This window comes from Elephas maximus, chromosome 9, assembly GCF_024166365.1.
Source record: "Elephas maximus indicus isolate mEleMax1 chromosome 9, mEleMax1 primary haplotype, whole genome shotgun sequence".
Lineage (NCBI taxonomy): Eukaryota > Metazoa > Chordata > Mammalia > Proboscidea > Elephantidae > Elephas > Elephas maximus.
In genome coordinates, this window is record NC_064827.1 from 66,318,402 (window position 1) to 66,337,724 (window position 19,323).

The 19,323-nt window shown below is 41.0% G+C and overlaps 1 protein-coding gene across 8 annotated transcripts in view; it reads right to left on the reverse strand.

Annotated features, from left to right (window-relative positions):
* ASTN2 (astrotactin 2) overlaps positions 1 to 19,323 on the reverse strand; it is a 1,062,617-nt gene that overhangs the window by 406,840 nt on the left and 636,454 nt on the right. For all 8 annotated transcript variants that reach the window (XM_049897085.1, XM_049897083.1, XM_049897084.1 and 5 more), the window contains 2 exons: positions 17,661 to 17,827; positions 1,358 to 1,546 (listed from right to left, as the gene is read on the reverse strand). In XM_049897085.1, the coding sequence (XP_049753042.1) occupies positions 1,358 to 1,546; positions 17,661 to 17,827 (356 nt within the window). The remainder of the gene's footprint in view (positions 1 to 1,357; positions 1,547 to 17,660; positions 17,828 to 19,323) is intronic.

Here is a 19,323-nt window from a genome sequence, read left to right on the forward strand (position 1 = left end):
TCTTGCTTCACAGGGTCATTGTCAGGATTAAATAAGTTAATGCATGAAAAACCCATTAAAAACCTCTTGCCGTGGAGTTGATTCTGACTCATAGTGACGTAAAGGATAGAGTAGAACTGCCCCATAGGGTTTCCAAGGAGCACCTGGTGGATTTGAACTGTCGACCTTTTGGTTAGCAGCTGTAGCCCTTAACCTCTACACCACCAGGGTTTCCAGTACATGGAAAGTGCTTAAAAACAGCTCTTTGCATGTGATGAATCAATGTTAGGTGTTATCAGTAAAAAATACTTATTCAAAAGCTTGACATGGCACAATTCTTTAAAAAATGCTAGTCATTATTGCCATGCCTACTACACTAACCACCATTATTAATAAGATGAGATTGGAATGAGGATAACCATTATCACGATGTTTCTTACCAGTTCTGACTTCCACCAATCCAGCTTCAAACAATACGAAGAGGCCTACTTTGCAATAATAGCCCCTTTCATTTTCATGCAAAACTGTCTAAAAGTGTAGTCTGTTCTTTTTTTTTTTTTTCCGAGAATCTTTTCTTATACATTGAACACGTTTCCTGACTCTACCATCTTAAGGTTTTTCAGATTTTGAGGCATGACTGAATCCCACCTGAGTTCTCCCTTCTCAAGGCAGAATAGTTCAGTTTCTTTGGCTGTCCCAGGAAGCTCTTCACAACTAACCTGTATGCCTGATCCTCATATAACTTGAGCAATTCAGTCACTATCCTGTTGCCTGTCATCTGAGAGTAGTCTCATCTTTTAATTTCTCATGCACCTCTGTATTCATTAGCATGGAAAGAGGATTTTGGCAGGTTGTTGAGTTTCAAAAAAAGCATTTTTTTCAAAACAGCTTTACTGAGATTTTGTGTGTGTGCATGTGTGTGTAGGGCGAGAGAGAAAGAAGTGTTTTAAGAATGTTCAGGAACGTGTTAACTCTGTGTATTTCTGAGTGATGAAATTTTTATTTTCTACTTCATTAAATGTCTTTATTTTTGGACTGCCTGAATAGGCTTCAAAGTACACTTATTTTTTTAATAGACTGAAAAGATGAATTTAAAAATTTAAATTCCATTAACTGTACTTACAGGATGATTTAAGATTGAATTTAAAATACACGGACAGAGCCAGGGAAATGGGGGCAAATAAGGGCTGGATCAGTGAAGATAAGCCTCATAGAATGAGCTTTGCTGATTTCTAATGCTCTATAAGTGGTTATCAGTGAATGGGGGGAAATGTTGACCAGTATTACAGGCTGCTATGCCATGATGCCCATGGCTGCCTCCCGCTGCCTAGATTTTGTGTCAGTGACTTATTACAATGCACAAGTGACTGTTCCATACCTAAAGGTCATCTGGAACACTTGGCCTTGATTCACATGCTGGGTCCGGTTGTTGTAACCATGTAGCATCTCTCCAAAGAGGGTGTCGTTGAATTTGGAGTCAGTTTTGAGGCACTTGGGGCCCTCGCAGACGTCTGAGAGCATTAGGCAGGATTTTCCATCAGGAGCCAGCTTGTACTCCTCCACACAACTGCATGATAAAACAGAGCCAAGAGTTAGCTCCGCAACCTGGATGCCCCCACTGGGGATGACATAAAACCAAGGCCCTCTTACCTGAAAATCAGGCCAGAGTTTAGGAATGGAGACAGCTATTCTGGCTGGAATATATTTAGGGCACAGGTGTCTAGAGAGAAGCACATTAATCCTGCAAATTGGTAAACTCAAGGAAAGTCATTTGTGACATTTTGGAGGAGTTGAGGGGGAAACCAGCGTGCACGTCCAAACGTACAGCAAATACAAAATACTGCTTTCTAAGCATACACAGACTTAAAAAGCATGACAGACCAATTCACAGGGAATTATCAACCGGCTTCTCAAACTAGAACCTATTCCCAGTTTATCTGTCGATGAACATTGAAAACTGTATCAAAAAGTTTTTATTGCCCTTGTAGCTCAGAGGTGATCCTTCCAGGACCACGGACAGCGCACAGAACAGCAGCCAGAGCTTCTGCTTAATTAGCAATGTTAACAGCCTCCGTTGGTCTCCAATCACCCAATTCTGACAAACAGAAGGGCCCTTGACATGCCTTTGAGGCTTTGAGGCAGGGTTGGTCTCCTCTAAGAATCAAACAGACATCTGAGTGGGATGTGGAAGTAATATGTGCAATTTTGTAATGTTCACAATGGGAACAGAATGCCTTAGAGAAGGGATAGAGGAGGGAGAGAGAGAGCAGAGGCCTCAGTCCCTTAAAAACTGGTTCAGACATTGGTTTTGTTTGAGTATGTATTTGTTTGTGGTCCTGTGCTGGGGAGTAGGGGTAGAGTGCACATAAATAAGACAGACAAGAAAATGGGCTTTACAATTTGAGTGACCTGGTACAAATGTCATCTTTCCTATCTGAACCCGGGCAAGTTATTTAGTTAACCTCTTTGGCCTTCAGTTTCTTCATCTGTAAAACAGGGTAAACACTCATATCCAACCTTAATTCCCTAGGCAGCTATGTGCTCACATGTACATTGGCTGTGAAAACAGGAATGCTATTTACAGAATAATTATACTTGTAGTAACAGTGACGGTGATGTTGGTCGGTGCAGCAGCAGTTTCTATTTATTGAGCACATAATATCTACTAGGTTTAACTTTATATATTTATTTCCTAACTATGATAAAAAAGCAAGTATCATCATTCTTGTTTTACAGATAAGCAAAAAAGATAATGCAAAAAAGGAAGTCTATCACATTGTGAGTAGGTGGCAGGGCTGGCATTCTAACTCAGGTCTGTTTAACAACAAAGGCCTCTGTTTCTACTCTCGTCTCCTCCAAATCCAGTGGTTGCTATTTACATGAGATGATTCTGATTAGGTTGTGTTGGTTGGAGGCGATATAAAGCAGGCCTTCTAGTATTTGCCTTCCCTCCATGGGGTGGAGTGAAGATCCATTGACCCTGCCTGTAAATGACCTCAGGAGCTTATATGGGACACAGAAGAACCTCTTGGAGGTGACTTGGGAAGAAACCATGCTCAGCCTGCAGAAACCAGTAGTGGATACTAGAGATAAAGAACCTACTTGGAGGCAGGAAGTAGACCAGCAGGGCAGAAAACAGGCAGAGCAGGCAGCTTGCCCCAAGATGCCAATAAGGAAAAGCCAGGAGCATTACATGCACAAAGCAAGTTTTCAGTCTCTCCTTACTGCCTTCTAACCCCTAGTGAACTGTACTGATGCACTGATTGTCTTTCTAATGCTCACAGGCTCCTGTCCAATGTAGAGTGAATGTCTCTTGGAAGGAGGACCTGTCCTGATCTGCTACCTACTTGCTGAAGTGCCTTGGTCAAGTCTATTCCCCTTTCTTTTTGTATCTGTTAAATGGAATTAACTCTTCCTTCATATGGTTATGGAGTCCCTAGGTGGTTGCCTTAGTTATCTAGTGTTGCTATAACATAAACACCACAAATGGGTGTCTTTAACAAACAGAAATTTGTTTTCTCACAGTTTAGGAGGCTAGAAGTTTGAATTCAGGGCTCTGGTTTTAGGGAATCAGGAGCCCTGGTGGTGCACTGGTCAAAACGATTGACTGCTAACTGAAAGGTCAGTGGTTTGAAACTACCAGGAGCTCTGCGGGAGAAAGATGTGACAGTCTGCTTCTGCAGAGATTTAGAGCCTTGGAAATCCTATGGGGTCACTATGAGTCAGAATCTACTCAATGGCAGTGGGGTTTGGTTTGGTTTGGCTTTAGGGAAAGGCTTTCTCTCTCTGTTAGCTCTGGGGGAAGGTCCTTGTCTCTTCAGCTTGTTTCTTCTTTCTTTGGAGATCTCCATGTGGTTTGGCATCTATCTTCCCTCATCTCTGCTTGCTCCTTTGCTTGCTTAATCTTTTTTATATTTCAAAAGAGATTGACTCAATATACACCCTACACTAATCCTGTTTCATTAATGTAACAAAGACAACCCATTCCCAAATGGGATTATAACCACAGGCATAGAGGGCATATAACCACGGGCATAGAATTTACAACACATATTTTTGGGGGACAAAATTCAATCCATAACAGTGGTAAAAAGGGTTAACACACTTGGCTGCTAACTGAAAGGCCAGAGGTTCAAGTCCACCCAGAGGTACCTTGGAAGAAAGGTCTAGTGATCTACTACTCAAAAATCTGTCAGTGAAAATCCCATGGAGCACAGTTCTACTCTGACACATGTGGGGTCACTATGAGTTGGAATCAACTCGACAGCAACTGGTTTACTGGTTTCATAGAGTTGCAGTATAGATGAAATGAGTATACATGGAAGTACAGAGTAAAGTTTAGTACCATCCATTTCGGAGCCCTGGTGGCACAGTGGTTAAGAGTTTGGCTGCTAACCAAAAGGTCAGTAGTTGGAATCCACTAGCTGCTCCTTGGAAATCCTGTGGGGCAGTTCTACTCTGTCCTATAGGGTTGCTATGAGTCGGAATTGACTTGATGGCAATGTTTTACTAGGTAGAGTTCTCTCATTCCTTCTGTCTCTGTCTCTTTCTCACACACACAAACATGGACAAGTGTTCCTATGAGCTTTCTCTATAAAACTAAGGAATATATTTTAAATGTAAATGATTAAACATAAAGTCTGTGAGTAAAATATGGAAGTTCTTCATTTTCCACTCCGCACATATTTTCCATATTTTCACTTCTGTCCCAATGGTCATCACTGTTAGCTGCTAGGTATCCTTCTAGGATATATATATCTACATAATCATAACTCACAAACTCCAAAATAGAAATATACTACACATTGTCATGAGACACACATTCGCACCAATTCTTGGAGATCTTTCAAGTCAGAATACAAATAGATTTATCTTTTTAACTGTTATTTGGCACTGCACAGTATAAACGGACCGTAATGCTTTTAACTAATCCTTACTGATGGGCATTTTGGTTGTTTATAGCTATTTGTTATTACAAATAAGGCCATAATGAAGATCTTTGTACATATATCATTATGCATACCTGTGTTTCTATAAAACAGATTCATGGAAAAGGGATTGCTGGGTCAATGTGGTATGAATTTTAAAATTTTGATGGATCTACTAAATGGGGCTCTACCAGTTTAAAAACCTATCACTGATGAGTGAAAAGGCCCGTTTCTCCACATCTTTCATGTTCATTATTGCCAATTTGGGGTGGGAAAAAATAACTTATTTTTGTTTGGGTTTGCATTTCCCTAATTACTGGAGAGATTCAGCATCTTTTTCTGCCATAGTAACTTGTATTTCTTCTGAGGATTGTCCGTTCATGTTCTTTGCCCATTTTTCTATTGAAATATTTGTCTGTTTTCTTATTGGTTTGAATGTGCCCTATATATTTTCAGGATAGTCATCCTTCACCTTCCACATATATTGAATCTTCTTCCAGGCTGTGCTTGTATTTTAACTTTGCTTTCAATGCCTTATAATCTCTCTATTCTGATCCTTTATTGCTTCTAAATTTTGTGAAATGCTTAGGAAGCCACAGACAATGAGATATATGTCTCTCTACTCTGCTAATATTTTTAGAGTTTTTTTCATCTTTGGTTTTTTAATCTGCATGGGATTTATTTTTGCATATTTGGGCAGGGCTGTTTTAACTTATTATTTTTTTTAATGGCTAGCCAACTTAATGCTGAAGAGTTCATCCTTTTACCAACTAATTTGAAATGTCATCTTTATCATAAATTCCTGTGTATACTATATATACATGGATAGATAATTTCCTATTTAATTATCTCTCTATTTCTGCAGTAAATTCTATACTATCTTAATTACTATAGTGTTATTGTATATTTTGGATACAGCAAAGGAAGTCTCTCCCCCCTCACTAACACTGAAATTCTATTTCAAAATTTCCTGAATGTTTTTATATGTATTTCCTTTCAGATGAATTTTAGAATTGGCTTGTCAAATTCCACGTAAAATCCTAGAGGGATTTTGGGTGGGATGCATTCAATTTGCAGACTAAATTGAGGAGAAGTGTTTTTTATTGTTGTTGTTTTCTTTTTTTTTTTTTTTCATTTTAGAAATGTGTATTGGGGGTCTACTCTCTGTCACAGACAATGTCATGTGTTCACCACACAATGTCTTCTTCCTGGACACACATGATATATAGACTACATATCTAAACCTCCCTTGCATTTGGCTGGGGAGAAGTGTGACTGGATTCTGAACAATGGAGTCTGGGCTTTAGTGATCTAAGTCACTGCTGGCCCTAGCCCCTTAAGAGGCATCTTGTGTGATTCACAAGACCTCTCTTCCCTTGCAAAGGCAAGCTTGGAGACCATATGTTCCTGATGCATACTGCTGGATGAAGAGGGCAGCCTGACTCACATTGGTCCTTGCATGAACAAGAAATACATGGTTGTGTGCAAACTTCTGGCTGGCAGGCTTCATTTCTTACAGAAATATATCTTATCCTAAATAATAAAGAATCTTTACAGTTTAACCAGATGCTGTCAAGTAGATTTCGACTCATGGCAATCCCATGTGTGTCAGAATAGAACTGTGCTCATAGGGTTTTCAATGGTTGACTTTTTCATAAGTAGATCACCAGGCCTTTCTTCTGAGGCACATCCAGGCAAACTCAGACCATCTCTTTTGGTTAGCAGCCAAGCATATTAACCATTTGCACCACCTAGGGATTCCCTTTACAGTTTAGTCTTCTTATTCAGGAGAGAATTTGTATCTGTATTTATCAGGTGCTCATTTCGCAGGTAAACCTTCAGTAAAGTTTAAGAGTTTTTGCCATAAACTTTATGTGAACGTGAAGGATGTAGGGAAATGGGCCCTCTCACTCATCAATGAAACGACCGTAAACCAGTACAGCCTCTACAGACGGCCATTTAGTAGATCTATCAAAATTTTAAAATTCGTGAAACACTGACCCAGCCAATACCTCTTCTAAGAATCTGTTTTATAGACTTATGAATGTCTTGTGGGACTTATTCATAGGTATTTAAGTGAGGCATTACACTCCAGAGGTTACAAGTATGTGTTTTTGGACCCAAACTACCAGAACTCAAATCATGATTCTACCACTTAACAGCCGTGTGATGCTGGACAACTGCTTACCTTCAGTGTACTTCGTTTACTTACCAGTGAAGAAGTCCCTGCCTCGTAGAGCCACTGTGAGCATTAAAGAACTTCTGCTTTAAGAATAGGAAGCCCTTGCAAAGTGATAGATTCTGTTATTTCTGTCTCTTCCATTTCGGGAACAGGATCTATTTTTCCCTTACATTTCCCCTTTTATTTTCTAATTACCTATTGCTGATATCGAGGGAAACTATTACTGATTTTTGTTGGTTGACTTTGCATTCTACCAACATAAAGAATCCACCAGTTCTAATATAGCTACCAGATTTGTGTACATAAATGAGCACATATGTGGCCAGTATGACTATCAGGATTGTGCAAGGACTATGAAATAAAAATAGAAAACTGTTCTTTTCGACCTCTGGATCAGTTTCTGTAAGATAGAGGTTATCCATCCCTTGATTATGTAATAGAACTTACCCATGAAATCATATAGGCCTGATGTCTTTTTTTCAGTGGCAGATATTTAGCTCTCACTGTTTATTTTTACGTTATCTGTCTGTTTAGATTTTCCACAGCATCTTGAGGCAAACTTGGTAATTTGTATTTCCTAAGAAAATAATGCACTTTATCAAGGCCTTCAAATTTATTGGTATAAAGTTGTACACAGTATTCTCATTAAATTTGTTTTATCTTCTGTGTTTCTATGGTTATATCCCTAGCTCATCCCTAACGTGTTTATTTGTGTTTTCTCTCTACTTTGAACAGGTTATTGCGTTTTATTGATGAGGCTCCTTTTCGATTGCATTTATTTCAGCTTTTATTTGTAGTAATTCCTTTCTTCGGCTTTCTTTTACTTTGTTTTGTAATTCTTTTTCTGGATTCTTGAGCTGAATGTTTCATTTATTTTCCATATTTCTTGCTTATAAATGCTGGGAAAATTCTGACTACTACTTTGCCCATATCTCAGGAGGTTGACATGTGGCCCTCCTGCTTCCGTTCATTTCTGAAGAGGTGGTAATTTGAGTTGATTTTTTTCCTCACCCAAGTGTTACTTAGAAGGTTGAGGGTTTTTTGTTTGTTTGCTTGTTTTGTTATTCCCAAATAGATTTATTTGCTCTCTTTCTTGTTAATTTTTCATGTTGGTGCATTGTAGTGTAAGAATTAAGTTGTATCATGTTTACTTTGGAGAATTTATTGAGATTTCCTGCCCATTATTTAAGGAAGGCACAAGATGTGAAATCCGGCTTTTGGAGCTAATTAGACCTGAGTTCAAAGAGAGGCTATAACCCAGCAGCTATATGAACCTGATCGAGTCTGTTAACTTCCCTAGACCTCAGTTTCACAATGTGTTAAATGGGGACACTAATAAACCCTATCATGGGGCTGATGTGAGAATTAAAATAACATATGTAGAGCTAAAAATAGTTTCGAGCATATAGTAGCCAATACTGCCTTAGCTATTGTGATTAATATTATTACTATTTATGAATATTATTTGGTCTATTATCCCTTTTATACTTCCCAGGGAGTGCACGTTAATTCGTAGTGCTTCTCAGATGCTAGTTCCTGGCTTCTACCTAGATCTAGATTTCTTAAACTCAACGTAGTTAACAGTTTTTGGCTCCTTTTTTTTTTTTTTCCTTCAAAATGTGTAATTGGGAACTTACGTGCCAGTCACTGGAAATAATTCATACATATAAGTCATACATGCATACACATGCAATTATTATACATAATAATATATGTATATTTGCACATGTATACATACGTATATGTGTATATGCATGTGTGTGTATGTGTACATGGACAAAGCTCATTACTGCCTTCATATAGCACAGTGTATATGTGGCCTGGATTGTTCCTTGTTACATTCTGTAGTAAAAAGCTGGATTATTGTTGCTGGGGGCCGTCGAGTTGATTCCAACTCATAGCAACTGTATATGACAAAGTAGAACTTCCCCATGGGGATTCCTAGGCTGTAATCTTTACGGGAGCAAATCTCCAGGTCTTTTCTCCTGTGGAATGACTGGTGAGTTTGGACCATCAACCTTTCAGTTAGCAGCTGAGCTCTTTAGCAATTGTGCTACCAGAGCTCCTATAAGATGTATATCTAAGTCCTAATCCCTTAAATCTGTGAATATGGCAAAAAGGACTTTACGGATGTGAGTAAATTAAAATTTTGTGACGGGAAGATTATCCTGGATTATCTGGGTGGCCAAAGAATAATTGATGCCTTTGAATTATGGTGTTAGCAAAGAATACTGAATATACCATGGACTGCCAGAAGAATGAAAATTATCTGTCTTGGAAGAAGTACAGCCAGAATGCTTTTTAGAAACAAGGACGGAAAGACTCTGTCTCACTTACTTCTGGCATGTTATCAGAAGAGACCAGTCTCTGCAGTAGGACATCATGCTTGGTCAAGTAGAGGGTCAGTGAAAAAGAGGAAGGCTCACAACGAGATGGACTGACACAGTGGCTGCAACAACGGGCTCTAGTATAACGATTGTGAGGATGGTGCAGGACAAGGCAGTGTTTCATTCTGCTGTACGCTGAGTCGCTATGAGTCAGAACTGACTAGATGGCACCTAACAACAACAATCTGGGTGGACTCAATGCAATCACAAGGATCCTTATGAGAGTAGAAGAGGAAGGCAAGAGTGTCGGTATCAGAGAAGGAGATGTGACAATGAAAGTAGGGAAGTGAGCGAGAGAGAGAGAAGTTGATTTGATGGCCTTGAAGACAGAGGAAGGGATCACATGCCAAGGAATACAGGCAGCCTCTGGAAGCTGGAAAAGGCAGGGGAAAATATTCTCTAGAGTTTCCACAAGGAATGAAGCCTTGCTGATACCTTGAATTTAGGAATTTTGACCTCCAGACCTGTAAGATAATACATTTGTGTTGTTTGAAGCCACTATAGCAGGAAACTAATACACAACAGCAAGGTATTGTTCCCATTTCCAGATGAGAAAACTGAGGTTTAGAGAAGTGACTGACTTGCCCATGGAGCTATATCTAGCCAACAGTGGTGCTAAGAATTATCCCTGGGAGTTCATATTTCGAGATTTGTGTATATGAATGTGGGTGTGTGGATTTTAACCACATTACAACTGTTGGTTCATGGTGATTTTCTTTTGCCTAGGGGTGAGAAAGGATTGTAACTTAGCAGGAGAGGAAGGAGAGAGAAAGAAAAGACCTACAATATGCTTAGTAAGACCCTTAGAGATGGAGCAAGACCAAAAGAAGGAACTTACAAAGGCAAACCATCTTCTGAGTTTTGAAACGTGAGCAAATCTCTCCCCCATGCCACCTCAGGGCAGAGGATGATTTATGCAAAGGTCTGTTTAGTTGTTGGTTCTTTTTTTTTTTTTTGAATTTTATTTTTGTACCATGCCATATAATTATACCAGCTCCTTTAGAACATTCTGTCGTCTGGAAGATTTTCTTACAAAAATTCTAAAGAGCGTAGGCTCACAGGAAGCCAGCCAAGATCTGCATGAAATTATATTTATACATATGCCAAAATGAAAAACATAAAATAAAATAAGAACAAAGATACAAACTGGGCATTTTAGCTGAAGGCAACGAATGTGTTACCCTTAACACACCCATCACATTACAGAAAATACTAGGACTGGATGGGACTTTAGAGATAGCACCGTAAAACCTTATATGTGTTTAGCCCAGAGCATGTTTTTATTTAATCCTCATGACCACATTGTGAAATGTGTACTTTCATTCTAATATAGCCACTGAGGACCCCAAGACTTGGGATAGTTAAGTTCTTTGACTGAAGTCACATGAGCAGTATGGAAATGCCAATGCTTTGACTTAGATCTCCTTACTCCTAATCCAGTGCTCTTTCCAACTCAGCATAGCTGATTCCTCCATTTGGTTGTTTTTTTAAAAGGTGAAACTGTGACCGAGAGATGGCATTGCGTGCAAATTCTCAAAATAGGGTATTTGTTTATTTAGTCATGAATTTACTCATCCATTCATTCATTTATTTCTTGAAAGTTTATGGGGATAAATAAAATTATCTACTTAGTATACATGCACACACACACACACACACTAAAAAAGATTTTTAAAAATAGCAAAGGGAATCAAATCCCAGAACAAAAGTAAGAATAGAGGAAAGCTAAAGGCAAGAATAGTTCAAGGAACCGCACACAACATAGTCTTGGACCAATGTTAGGGGTGGATCCAAGCATACTGTCACCAAGGCAGGAGAAGATCATGATCTTTTCAGCTTTCTTGATTCTGACAACTGTCAGAAACCCCTTCTCATGAGTCACCAGGGCCAGGACCCTCTGTCACCTAGCAGCTAAGACACTCAACCACATTAACCCCACTAAACAACATCATAGGACTCTTTCTCATGAAAGCCCTATTGTCCCAACATTAACCAACATGATGAGTTCAGTAAAGCTTGTTCTCTGGGAGGTCAAAGTGAGGCAGTCTGGGTCTGAAGGTTTAACTCAAGGGCAAAATTTATCAAGAAAGGAAGACAAGAAGAAGGGGAGGGAAAAGAAAAGAAAGAAGGGGAAGGAAAGAATGAAATAAACAGGACTTCATGGGGAACTCTGGGTTAAGTTATATATTATCTACTCCGAGACCTCTACCAGTTGTAAGAAACACTAGCATTTCACATACTACTAAGAAAGAAAAAAAAAAAAAAAAAGACTACCCGTTAAACTCTGTCAAACCATTGATAGATGCGTTCTGATTTCAGAAGTGTTAACATGGGAAAACATGGGTACTTTAGAATTGATGAAATATAGTATGTCTGTCTACTGTAGGACTGCTCAGAGCTTTAAACCCAAGCCCCTTGCCAACAAGTCGATTCTGACTCATAGTGACCCTATAGCACAGAGTAGAACTGCCCCACAGGGTTTCCAAGAAGCAGTTGCGGGATTCGAACTGCTGACCTTTTGGTTAGCAGCTGAGCTCTTAAGCACTGAGCCACCAGGGCTCCTTACTGACCACAGGTGCATGGAAGTCTTCGAGAGGCAGGTATAGACTGCAGAATCTCACATTTGGGATTGGCTACTGAGCCTCTCCTTTTTATCTTTGAGCATGGAACTCATGGAACTCATGGAACTAATGCTCCCCAAGACCCACACTGGAAAACACCAATCTGAAGGAATTGGACTTTATGTGCTTCAGGCAATTGTATAGGTATATTTCTTACACCCAAGCTTTTGCAAATGTGGTTAAATAGCAGAGAGCACAAAGTTGTAATGTTTGCCAAGAACCTGGCATGTAGCTATTCTATGTTAATCATAAGAGATGGAACCCACATCCTTCAATCATGAAGGCAGAGGGGCGGGGACTTAGGCCCTATCCTAAAAGCTAGGCAACTACAAGAAAACATGTGCCTGAGTGAATGCTCCCCTCCCCCCCCCAACACACATACATACACTCACCAACCTCTGCAACGGCTTACTGACTGACAGTCAGAATTAAAGCTGTGGTCTCTGTTCTTTGGTTCAGTGTTTTCTACTACTTAAGGAGATTCTGCTTTGACAATGAAAGTAAGCAGCTTCCAGTTAACTCTGGATATTAAACACACATATTTATATCCTCTCCCTCCTAAAATCACATAAAGATGACAGTAAACAGGCTATAAAGGACTATTTTGAGTCTGGGCAAGTTCTTTGAATCCATGTTTTTTTTAATATATTTTCATTCAAATTGGAAGAGAGGTACTTAGGGTTTTCAAGTTCCCATCCCAATTTTACCCCCAACTGGCCCAGAAACCGCTCTGGGCCTCAGTTTCCTCCTCTAAATGATGCGAGGAATATTGAAACTTCACAAATGTTGGTGACCTTGTCCCTTATCTCTTATAGAAGAGACAACTCTTTCAGCAAATTTTGTCAGGAAAATGTGCACACCCCCAAAGCAGCAAAAACAAAACAAAACATTGCAAGCGTCCTTTCTCAGGCAAAGACAACGATATCATCCAGTATGTTTTTCTGTTTACTTTGGTTGCCAAGAAGCACAGAGCTAAACTGATCTCATGTTCAGTAACTCCCTCATTTCAGGATCCTGAAACAATTTTCTTCCTTTCCTTATTTACAAATGGCTTCTGAGCAGTCCTATCTTTATATTAATGATTTATTATATGTTCAATATGTCTGAACAAAAGAAAATTCCTCTGGAAGTGGGCATGGTACACATTGTAAACACCATAAAATGAAACAGACAAAACTGGTTGCTTGGTAACTTGCCAAGGTCTTCATAAAAGGGGATGCTTCGTCCCCTGTAAGATTCATTCTAAAAGTTTCAGCTTAGTATCAAATGACCTTACCAACCTGTCTTAATTCCCCTGTTTCTCTCTACCAAACTGGCACCTCTACTCTACCAACATCAAAGAGGACCAAGAGAGGATCAGCTACCTGTCCTTAGTATTCCCTTTCCCCTTGTGGGCAAGCACTTGTGCTCAATATGTCTTTGTGCCCTCCGCATCTCACAAATGACCTGGCACAGAGTAGGTGCTCAACAAATCTTAGGTAGATGAATTCCTAGCTCAGCAATACTGTTTCTGAAGAAGTCCTTGAGACCAGCAGTGGGAAATGACAAGGTGAACAGACAGGTGACTAAGACCCAGTCCCTGATCATGAAGAGTTTATAGTGTGGTGGAGACCAGACAAGAAGCGGACCAGTCAAAAGAGAGATGGATACCACAGGGGGAAGCACAGAAGGCTGTGAGACCCCAGAGAAAGAATACTCAGTTGGGGGGCTTAGCCTGACTGTTGTTGTTGCTATGCCAATGGAAGGCTAAAGATTTGAATCTACCTAGAGATCCTGGCAGCATAGTGGTTAAGAGCTCAGCTGCCAACCAAAAGGTCGGCAGTTGGAATCCACCAGGCACTCCTTGGAAACTCTATGGGACAGTTCTACTCTGTCCTATAGGGTTGCTATGAGTCAGAATCAATTCGATGGCAACAGGTTAGAGGAGCCTGGGGCGTGGGGGGAGGTTGGTGATCTACTTTGGGAAAATCAGCCACTGAAAAGACACACACAGGGTCTCCATGAGTTGGAACTGGCTCAGTGGTAACTGGTTGGGTATAGAGTAGAGAATAAGACATCTAATTCAGTGATCAAATGAGTAAATGAGATGGCCTTATATCTATTGGAGCCCTGGTGCCTCAGTGGTTAAGAGCCCAGTTGCTAACCAAAAGTTCAGTACTCCGAATCCACCAGCTGCTCCTTAGAAACTCTATACAGCATTTCTACTCTGTCCTATAGGGTTGCTACAAGTTGAAATTGACTGGATGACAACAAATATGTGTTTGCGAGGCGTTTGCCCACACTTAGTAGTTGTGTGACCTTGGGCAAGTCACTGAGCCACTCCGTGCTTGGTTTTCTTGACAGTAAAATGGAGGCCATTATAGCTCCCTCGAAGAGTTGTTATGAACATTAAAAGCATTTAGGCCTGTCTTAGCATGTAGGGAGGAACAAATAAATGTTAGCTACTATTATTAACCTGACTACAAATGGGTTTATTAAACTTGCTCCTACCCAGGAAACTCTTAGAAAGGTCACAGAGCTTTGAGCAAATTGGTTAGGATCCCTTGAGGTAGAGTTCATTTTTCCTGCTAAATTCAACAGCATCCCACTTCTCTGGGCCAACTCTCTCACAAGTACCTGCTAATAGCTCTCATTGTTTTGTTTATGGTGCTCCCAACAAGTGTGGGTAACTTCTTATTTGCATTCTTAATAGACAATTTTCAAAGCATGTTGAAACCGCAGTTAGTTTTAGGAGACCTAGGTCTCATTTTCTTTCTTGCCTTGTTTTATCAGCATTTGGATGAGCTTCAGCAGCTCACAATGCACTCTTGCCCATTTAATCTTAGTTAAGATTTCCAGAGCTCTTTGGTGTGTGTGTGTGTTCATGGTGAAGGTTAGTTTGTCCTGTCTCACAGACCCCAAAACCAAGAGGTTGAACACCTCAGGTCCTAAGCCAGTGGGAAGAGATCATCATTATGACCATTTGCTCTAGTTATTTTACTTAACAAATACATATAGTGCCAACTCTGTGCTGGGCACTATTCTAAAGCAGTAAACAAATATTAATGCATTTCATCCTCATAACAAGTCTATCAAAACCAAACCAAACCCGTTGCCGTTCAGTCGATTCTGACTCGTAGTTATCCTACAGGACAGAGTAAAAGTGTCCTATAGGGCTTCCAAGTCTGTAAATCCTTATGGAAGCAGACTGTCACATCTTTCTCTGTGGAGCAGCTGGTGGGTTTGAACCACCTACCTTTTGGTTAACAGCCGAGCAGTTTAACTACTGTGCCACCAGGGCTCCTATAACAAGTCTTAGGCAGATACTAGTGTTATTATTGCTATTTTACAGATGAGGTACAGAGATGTTAAGTCACTTGTTCAAGGTCACACAGCAAGGGGTCAGTGAGCTATACTACCATCTGTATGACCTTGGGGAAGTTACTTACCCTTAATGGGTAATAAGCATAAAGAACTTTACCCTCTTCAAAACTACCATTATATGAAACCAGTAACCACTTTCTATGAAGTCAGTTCATGACTGAAGGTGACTCCATGTGCATCAGAGTAGGACTGTGCCCCATAACGTTTTAAATGGCTGATTTTTCAGAAGCAGATCATCAGGACTTCCTTCTGAGGCACCTCCTGGTGAACGCGAACCTCCAACCTTCCAGTTAGCAGCTGAGCACATTAACCGTTCATACCACCCAGGGACTCTACCGTTACATGAGACAGGTATCAATAAAATTTTACAGATGAGGAAGCTGCAGCTCAGAGGGGCTGAGGGGCTTGTCCAGTCAATGGCTAACAGACTTAGAAACAGAACTAGGATTGACGCCCAAGTCCACTGAATCCAAAGATCCCTTAACTGCTATGAAGCACTGCGGATGGAAGGTGGTGATAGCTTTCAACATCAAAATCCATAATTGCTGCTGCTGCTGCTGCTATTGTTGTTATTTGCTAGAGAAGTACACTCCCCTTCCCTTAGCGCATGGAGAGAAAAGTAAAAATGATAAGAACACAGTTGATTCTGTATGCAAGCCTGCAGATCTAAGGCCATGCATAATGTTCTCAACAAGGCCCTGCAGTCACTTCTGCTCAGGAGAGACCACTATAAATTCTGGTCTGCATACACTAATTTATTTCTTATTTATTTTACTGATACATATCTAGGACCTCCAGCGAGTGCTCCAACACCTGCTCCAACACACCTGCTGCCCCAAGTGTAACTGGAGTAGGGAGGGAGACCCGGAAACAAGCCCTGCGAGGAAAACAAGACTCCACAGACTAGAGCCCTGGTGGAGCAGTGGTTAAGAGCTACAGCTGCTAACAAAAAGGTTGGCAGTTTGAATCCGCCAGCCACGCCTTGGAAACCTTATGGGGCAGTTCTACTCTGCCCTATAGGGTCGCTCTAAGTTGGGATCGACTTGACAACAGGTTTTTGTTTTGTTTTTTTAATAGACTAGAACAGTCCAAGTTCAATTAATTTTCCGGTAACTGAAATTAAAACCCATGAACTACCTCCCTCTCTCCTCCTCCCCCCCTTTTTTTTCTTGTAATACTTAGGACTGAAAAGGTTGTTAGATGTCTTATTCTGCTTTTCTGCCTTAGTAAAGAGTGCACTGGACATGCTTGAGTCTTTAACAACTGACGCTCTCACGCAGCCACACGATTATTTTTCTGAGTAGTAGAATGTCGAAGATGAGCGAAATTTCAAATAGGAAGACATAACCAGAAAGGGAGTGAAGTGGAAAAGAAAGAGTACTTCCCTTTTTTTTTTTTTTTTTTATTTGAGTGACTGCTGAGGATCAAACACTCTGCTAGGTGCTTTACAAGACAGGTGTGACTCCCACTGCAACCCTCAATTTGGAAAATGAGCTATGTTGGAAGAACCATTATCCATCATTGTCCAAAGACCTTATCACACAGTTGGTCAAACTGTGGCTCAGAGAAAGAAAGTGACTTATCCAAGGTCACTCAGCAAGTTGCCCCCAAAGTGCTCCGCACTTCAGTCTCACACTAATTTTAAAACTCCAACCTGAAATCTCAGCATGAGCATAACCAGCATGGTTTTAGGATCTTTACCGCAGTTTCCTTCACCGGCCTCCCTTCCTCCCCAGTTAATTATCCTTGCAGATATGGGCATGAGGGCACAGGCAGGCTAAACATGAACTCACACAGCTAAATTCCTGCAGATACAGAGTTCAAAGCTGCAGCTAAGCTTGTGCTCTTGATGCCTTTTTAGTCAACGCCTTCAAGATGCCTGATTTTGTCTCCAAATTACCCTGCCCAGGGCTACAGGGGAGATAGAACAGGGGCTGGGCTGTCTGCAGGAAAAAAAAAAAAAAAAAACCTGGCTGCAGGTTGCAGTTTGGGCATGGATTCGATCTAATTAATTTTAGTCTTTCATTTTTCTTCCCAATACCCAACACAAGGTTATACTCTTGCCTTTTGCCTATTGGGCTGAGAAAGGACAGGTAGAATGGTCATTTCTTAGAAAGTCAGGACCAGACTTTTTCCCATGCACCCCCTCCCCGCCCCCCCACTAAGAAGGCAGTACCAGACCTTGGGGGCGGAGACTCACCCACAGAACATGAAGATGGTGCTGGAGGTGGCGTCGTAGGGCAAAGGCAGGGTCTGCTGCAGGCACAGCTGCTCACAACCGCCGTTAAAGCCATCAGAGCAGTCGATGCCTTTGGAGTGGTCATAGCAGCCTGAGCCATCCTTCATGGGCCTCAGCTCCTCAGGGCACTGCTCAGAGAGAGGGCAACAGTGTGGTTATGGCTGAGGCATGACAGCCCCATCATGCCCTCTCCTCCCACCTTCTGAAAAGGGGCATGTATGGGAAACTGAAAGAGACAGGTTCAGAGTCCTGCTTGGCCACTTAATAGCTATGTGGCCTCAGACAACATCATTACCTCTCTGAACTTCAGTGTCCTCACCTGTAAAATGGGGCTTTTGTGAGTATTTGCCTCTTAATGGTTGTGAGAAGGAAGAGGGGTAATGTCGGCAAAGTGCTTAGAACATCATGGCTCACAGAGCAACCACACGGCAAATGGTAGCTGCTATTTTTAACACTGATGAGAGTTCCTCAGTGGTGCAGCTGGTTAACTGCTCAGCTGCTAACCGAAAGGTTGGAGGTAGGTGTTCACCCAAAGGAAATAAAAAAAAATTTTTTTTTTTTTTCACCCAGAGGCACCTCAGAAAAAAGGTCTGGAGATCTATCTCCAAAAATCGGCCATTGAAAACCCTACTATGGAGCACAGTTCTACTCTGACGCACATGGAGTCGCCATGAGTTGGAACTGATTCAATGGAAACTAATTTCTTAATATTGATATTGCTGGGACCATCATCATCATTATTTTTATTAACATTTTCCTATACAGTCTCTGGAGCCTGGCGGCACAGTGGTTAAGTGTTTGGCTGCTAACCAAAAGTTGGCAGTTTGAATCCACCAACTGCTCCTTGGAAACCCTATGGGGCAGCTCTACTGTGTCCTATAGGGTTGCTACGAATTTGGATCGACCTGACAGCAACGGGTTTGGTTTTTATACAGTCTCTGCTATAAGGATCACTTAGGGAGGCAGCCTGGTATATTTTAAAGAGCCCCCCTCAATATGAGTTTAAATCCCAGCTCTTCTTCTTTTTCATCGTGTGATCTGAGGCAAGTTACTCTCCCTCTCTGAACCTCAACTTCATCATCTATTCAACAGGCACGACACCTACAGATTTGTTGTGAAGCTTAAATCACATTGTTCAGGTGCATCCCTTATGTCTTAGTTATTCAGTGCTGCTATTAACAGAAATACCACAAATGGGCGACTTTAACAAACAGAAATTTATTTTCTCATAGTTTAAAAATCCATTGCTGTCGAGTTGATTCCGATTCATAGGGACCCTATAGGACAGAGTAGAAATGCCCCACAGGGTTTCCAAGGAGCACCTGGTGGATTTCTACTGCCAACCTTTTGGTTAGTAGCCAAACTCTTAACCATTATGCCACTAGGGTTTCCTCTAGAGCCGGCACCCTGAATAGAAGTCTGAATTCAGGGTGCCGACTCTAGGGTAAGTCTTTCTCTCTGTTGGCTCTTGGGGTAAGTCCTTGTTTCTTATGTTCCTTGGCCATCTTCATGTGACTTGGCATATCTCTTCCCCATCTCTGCCCACTAGCTTGCTTGTTTAATCTTTTACATCTCAAAAGAGATTGACTTAAGAGACACCCTACACTAATTCTGTCTCATTAAC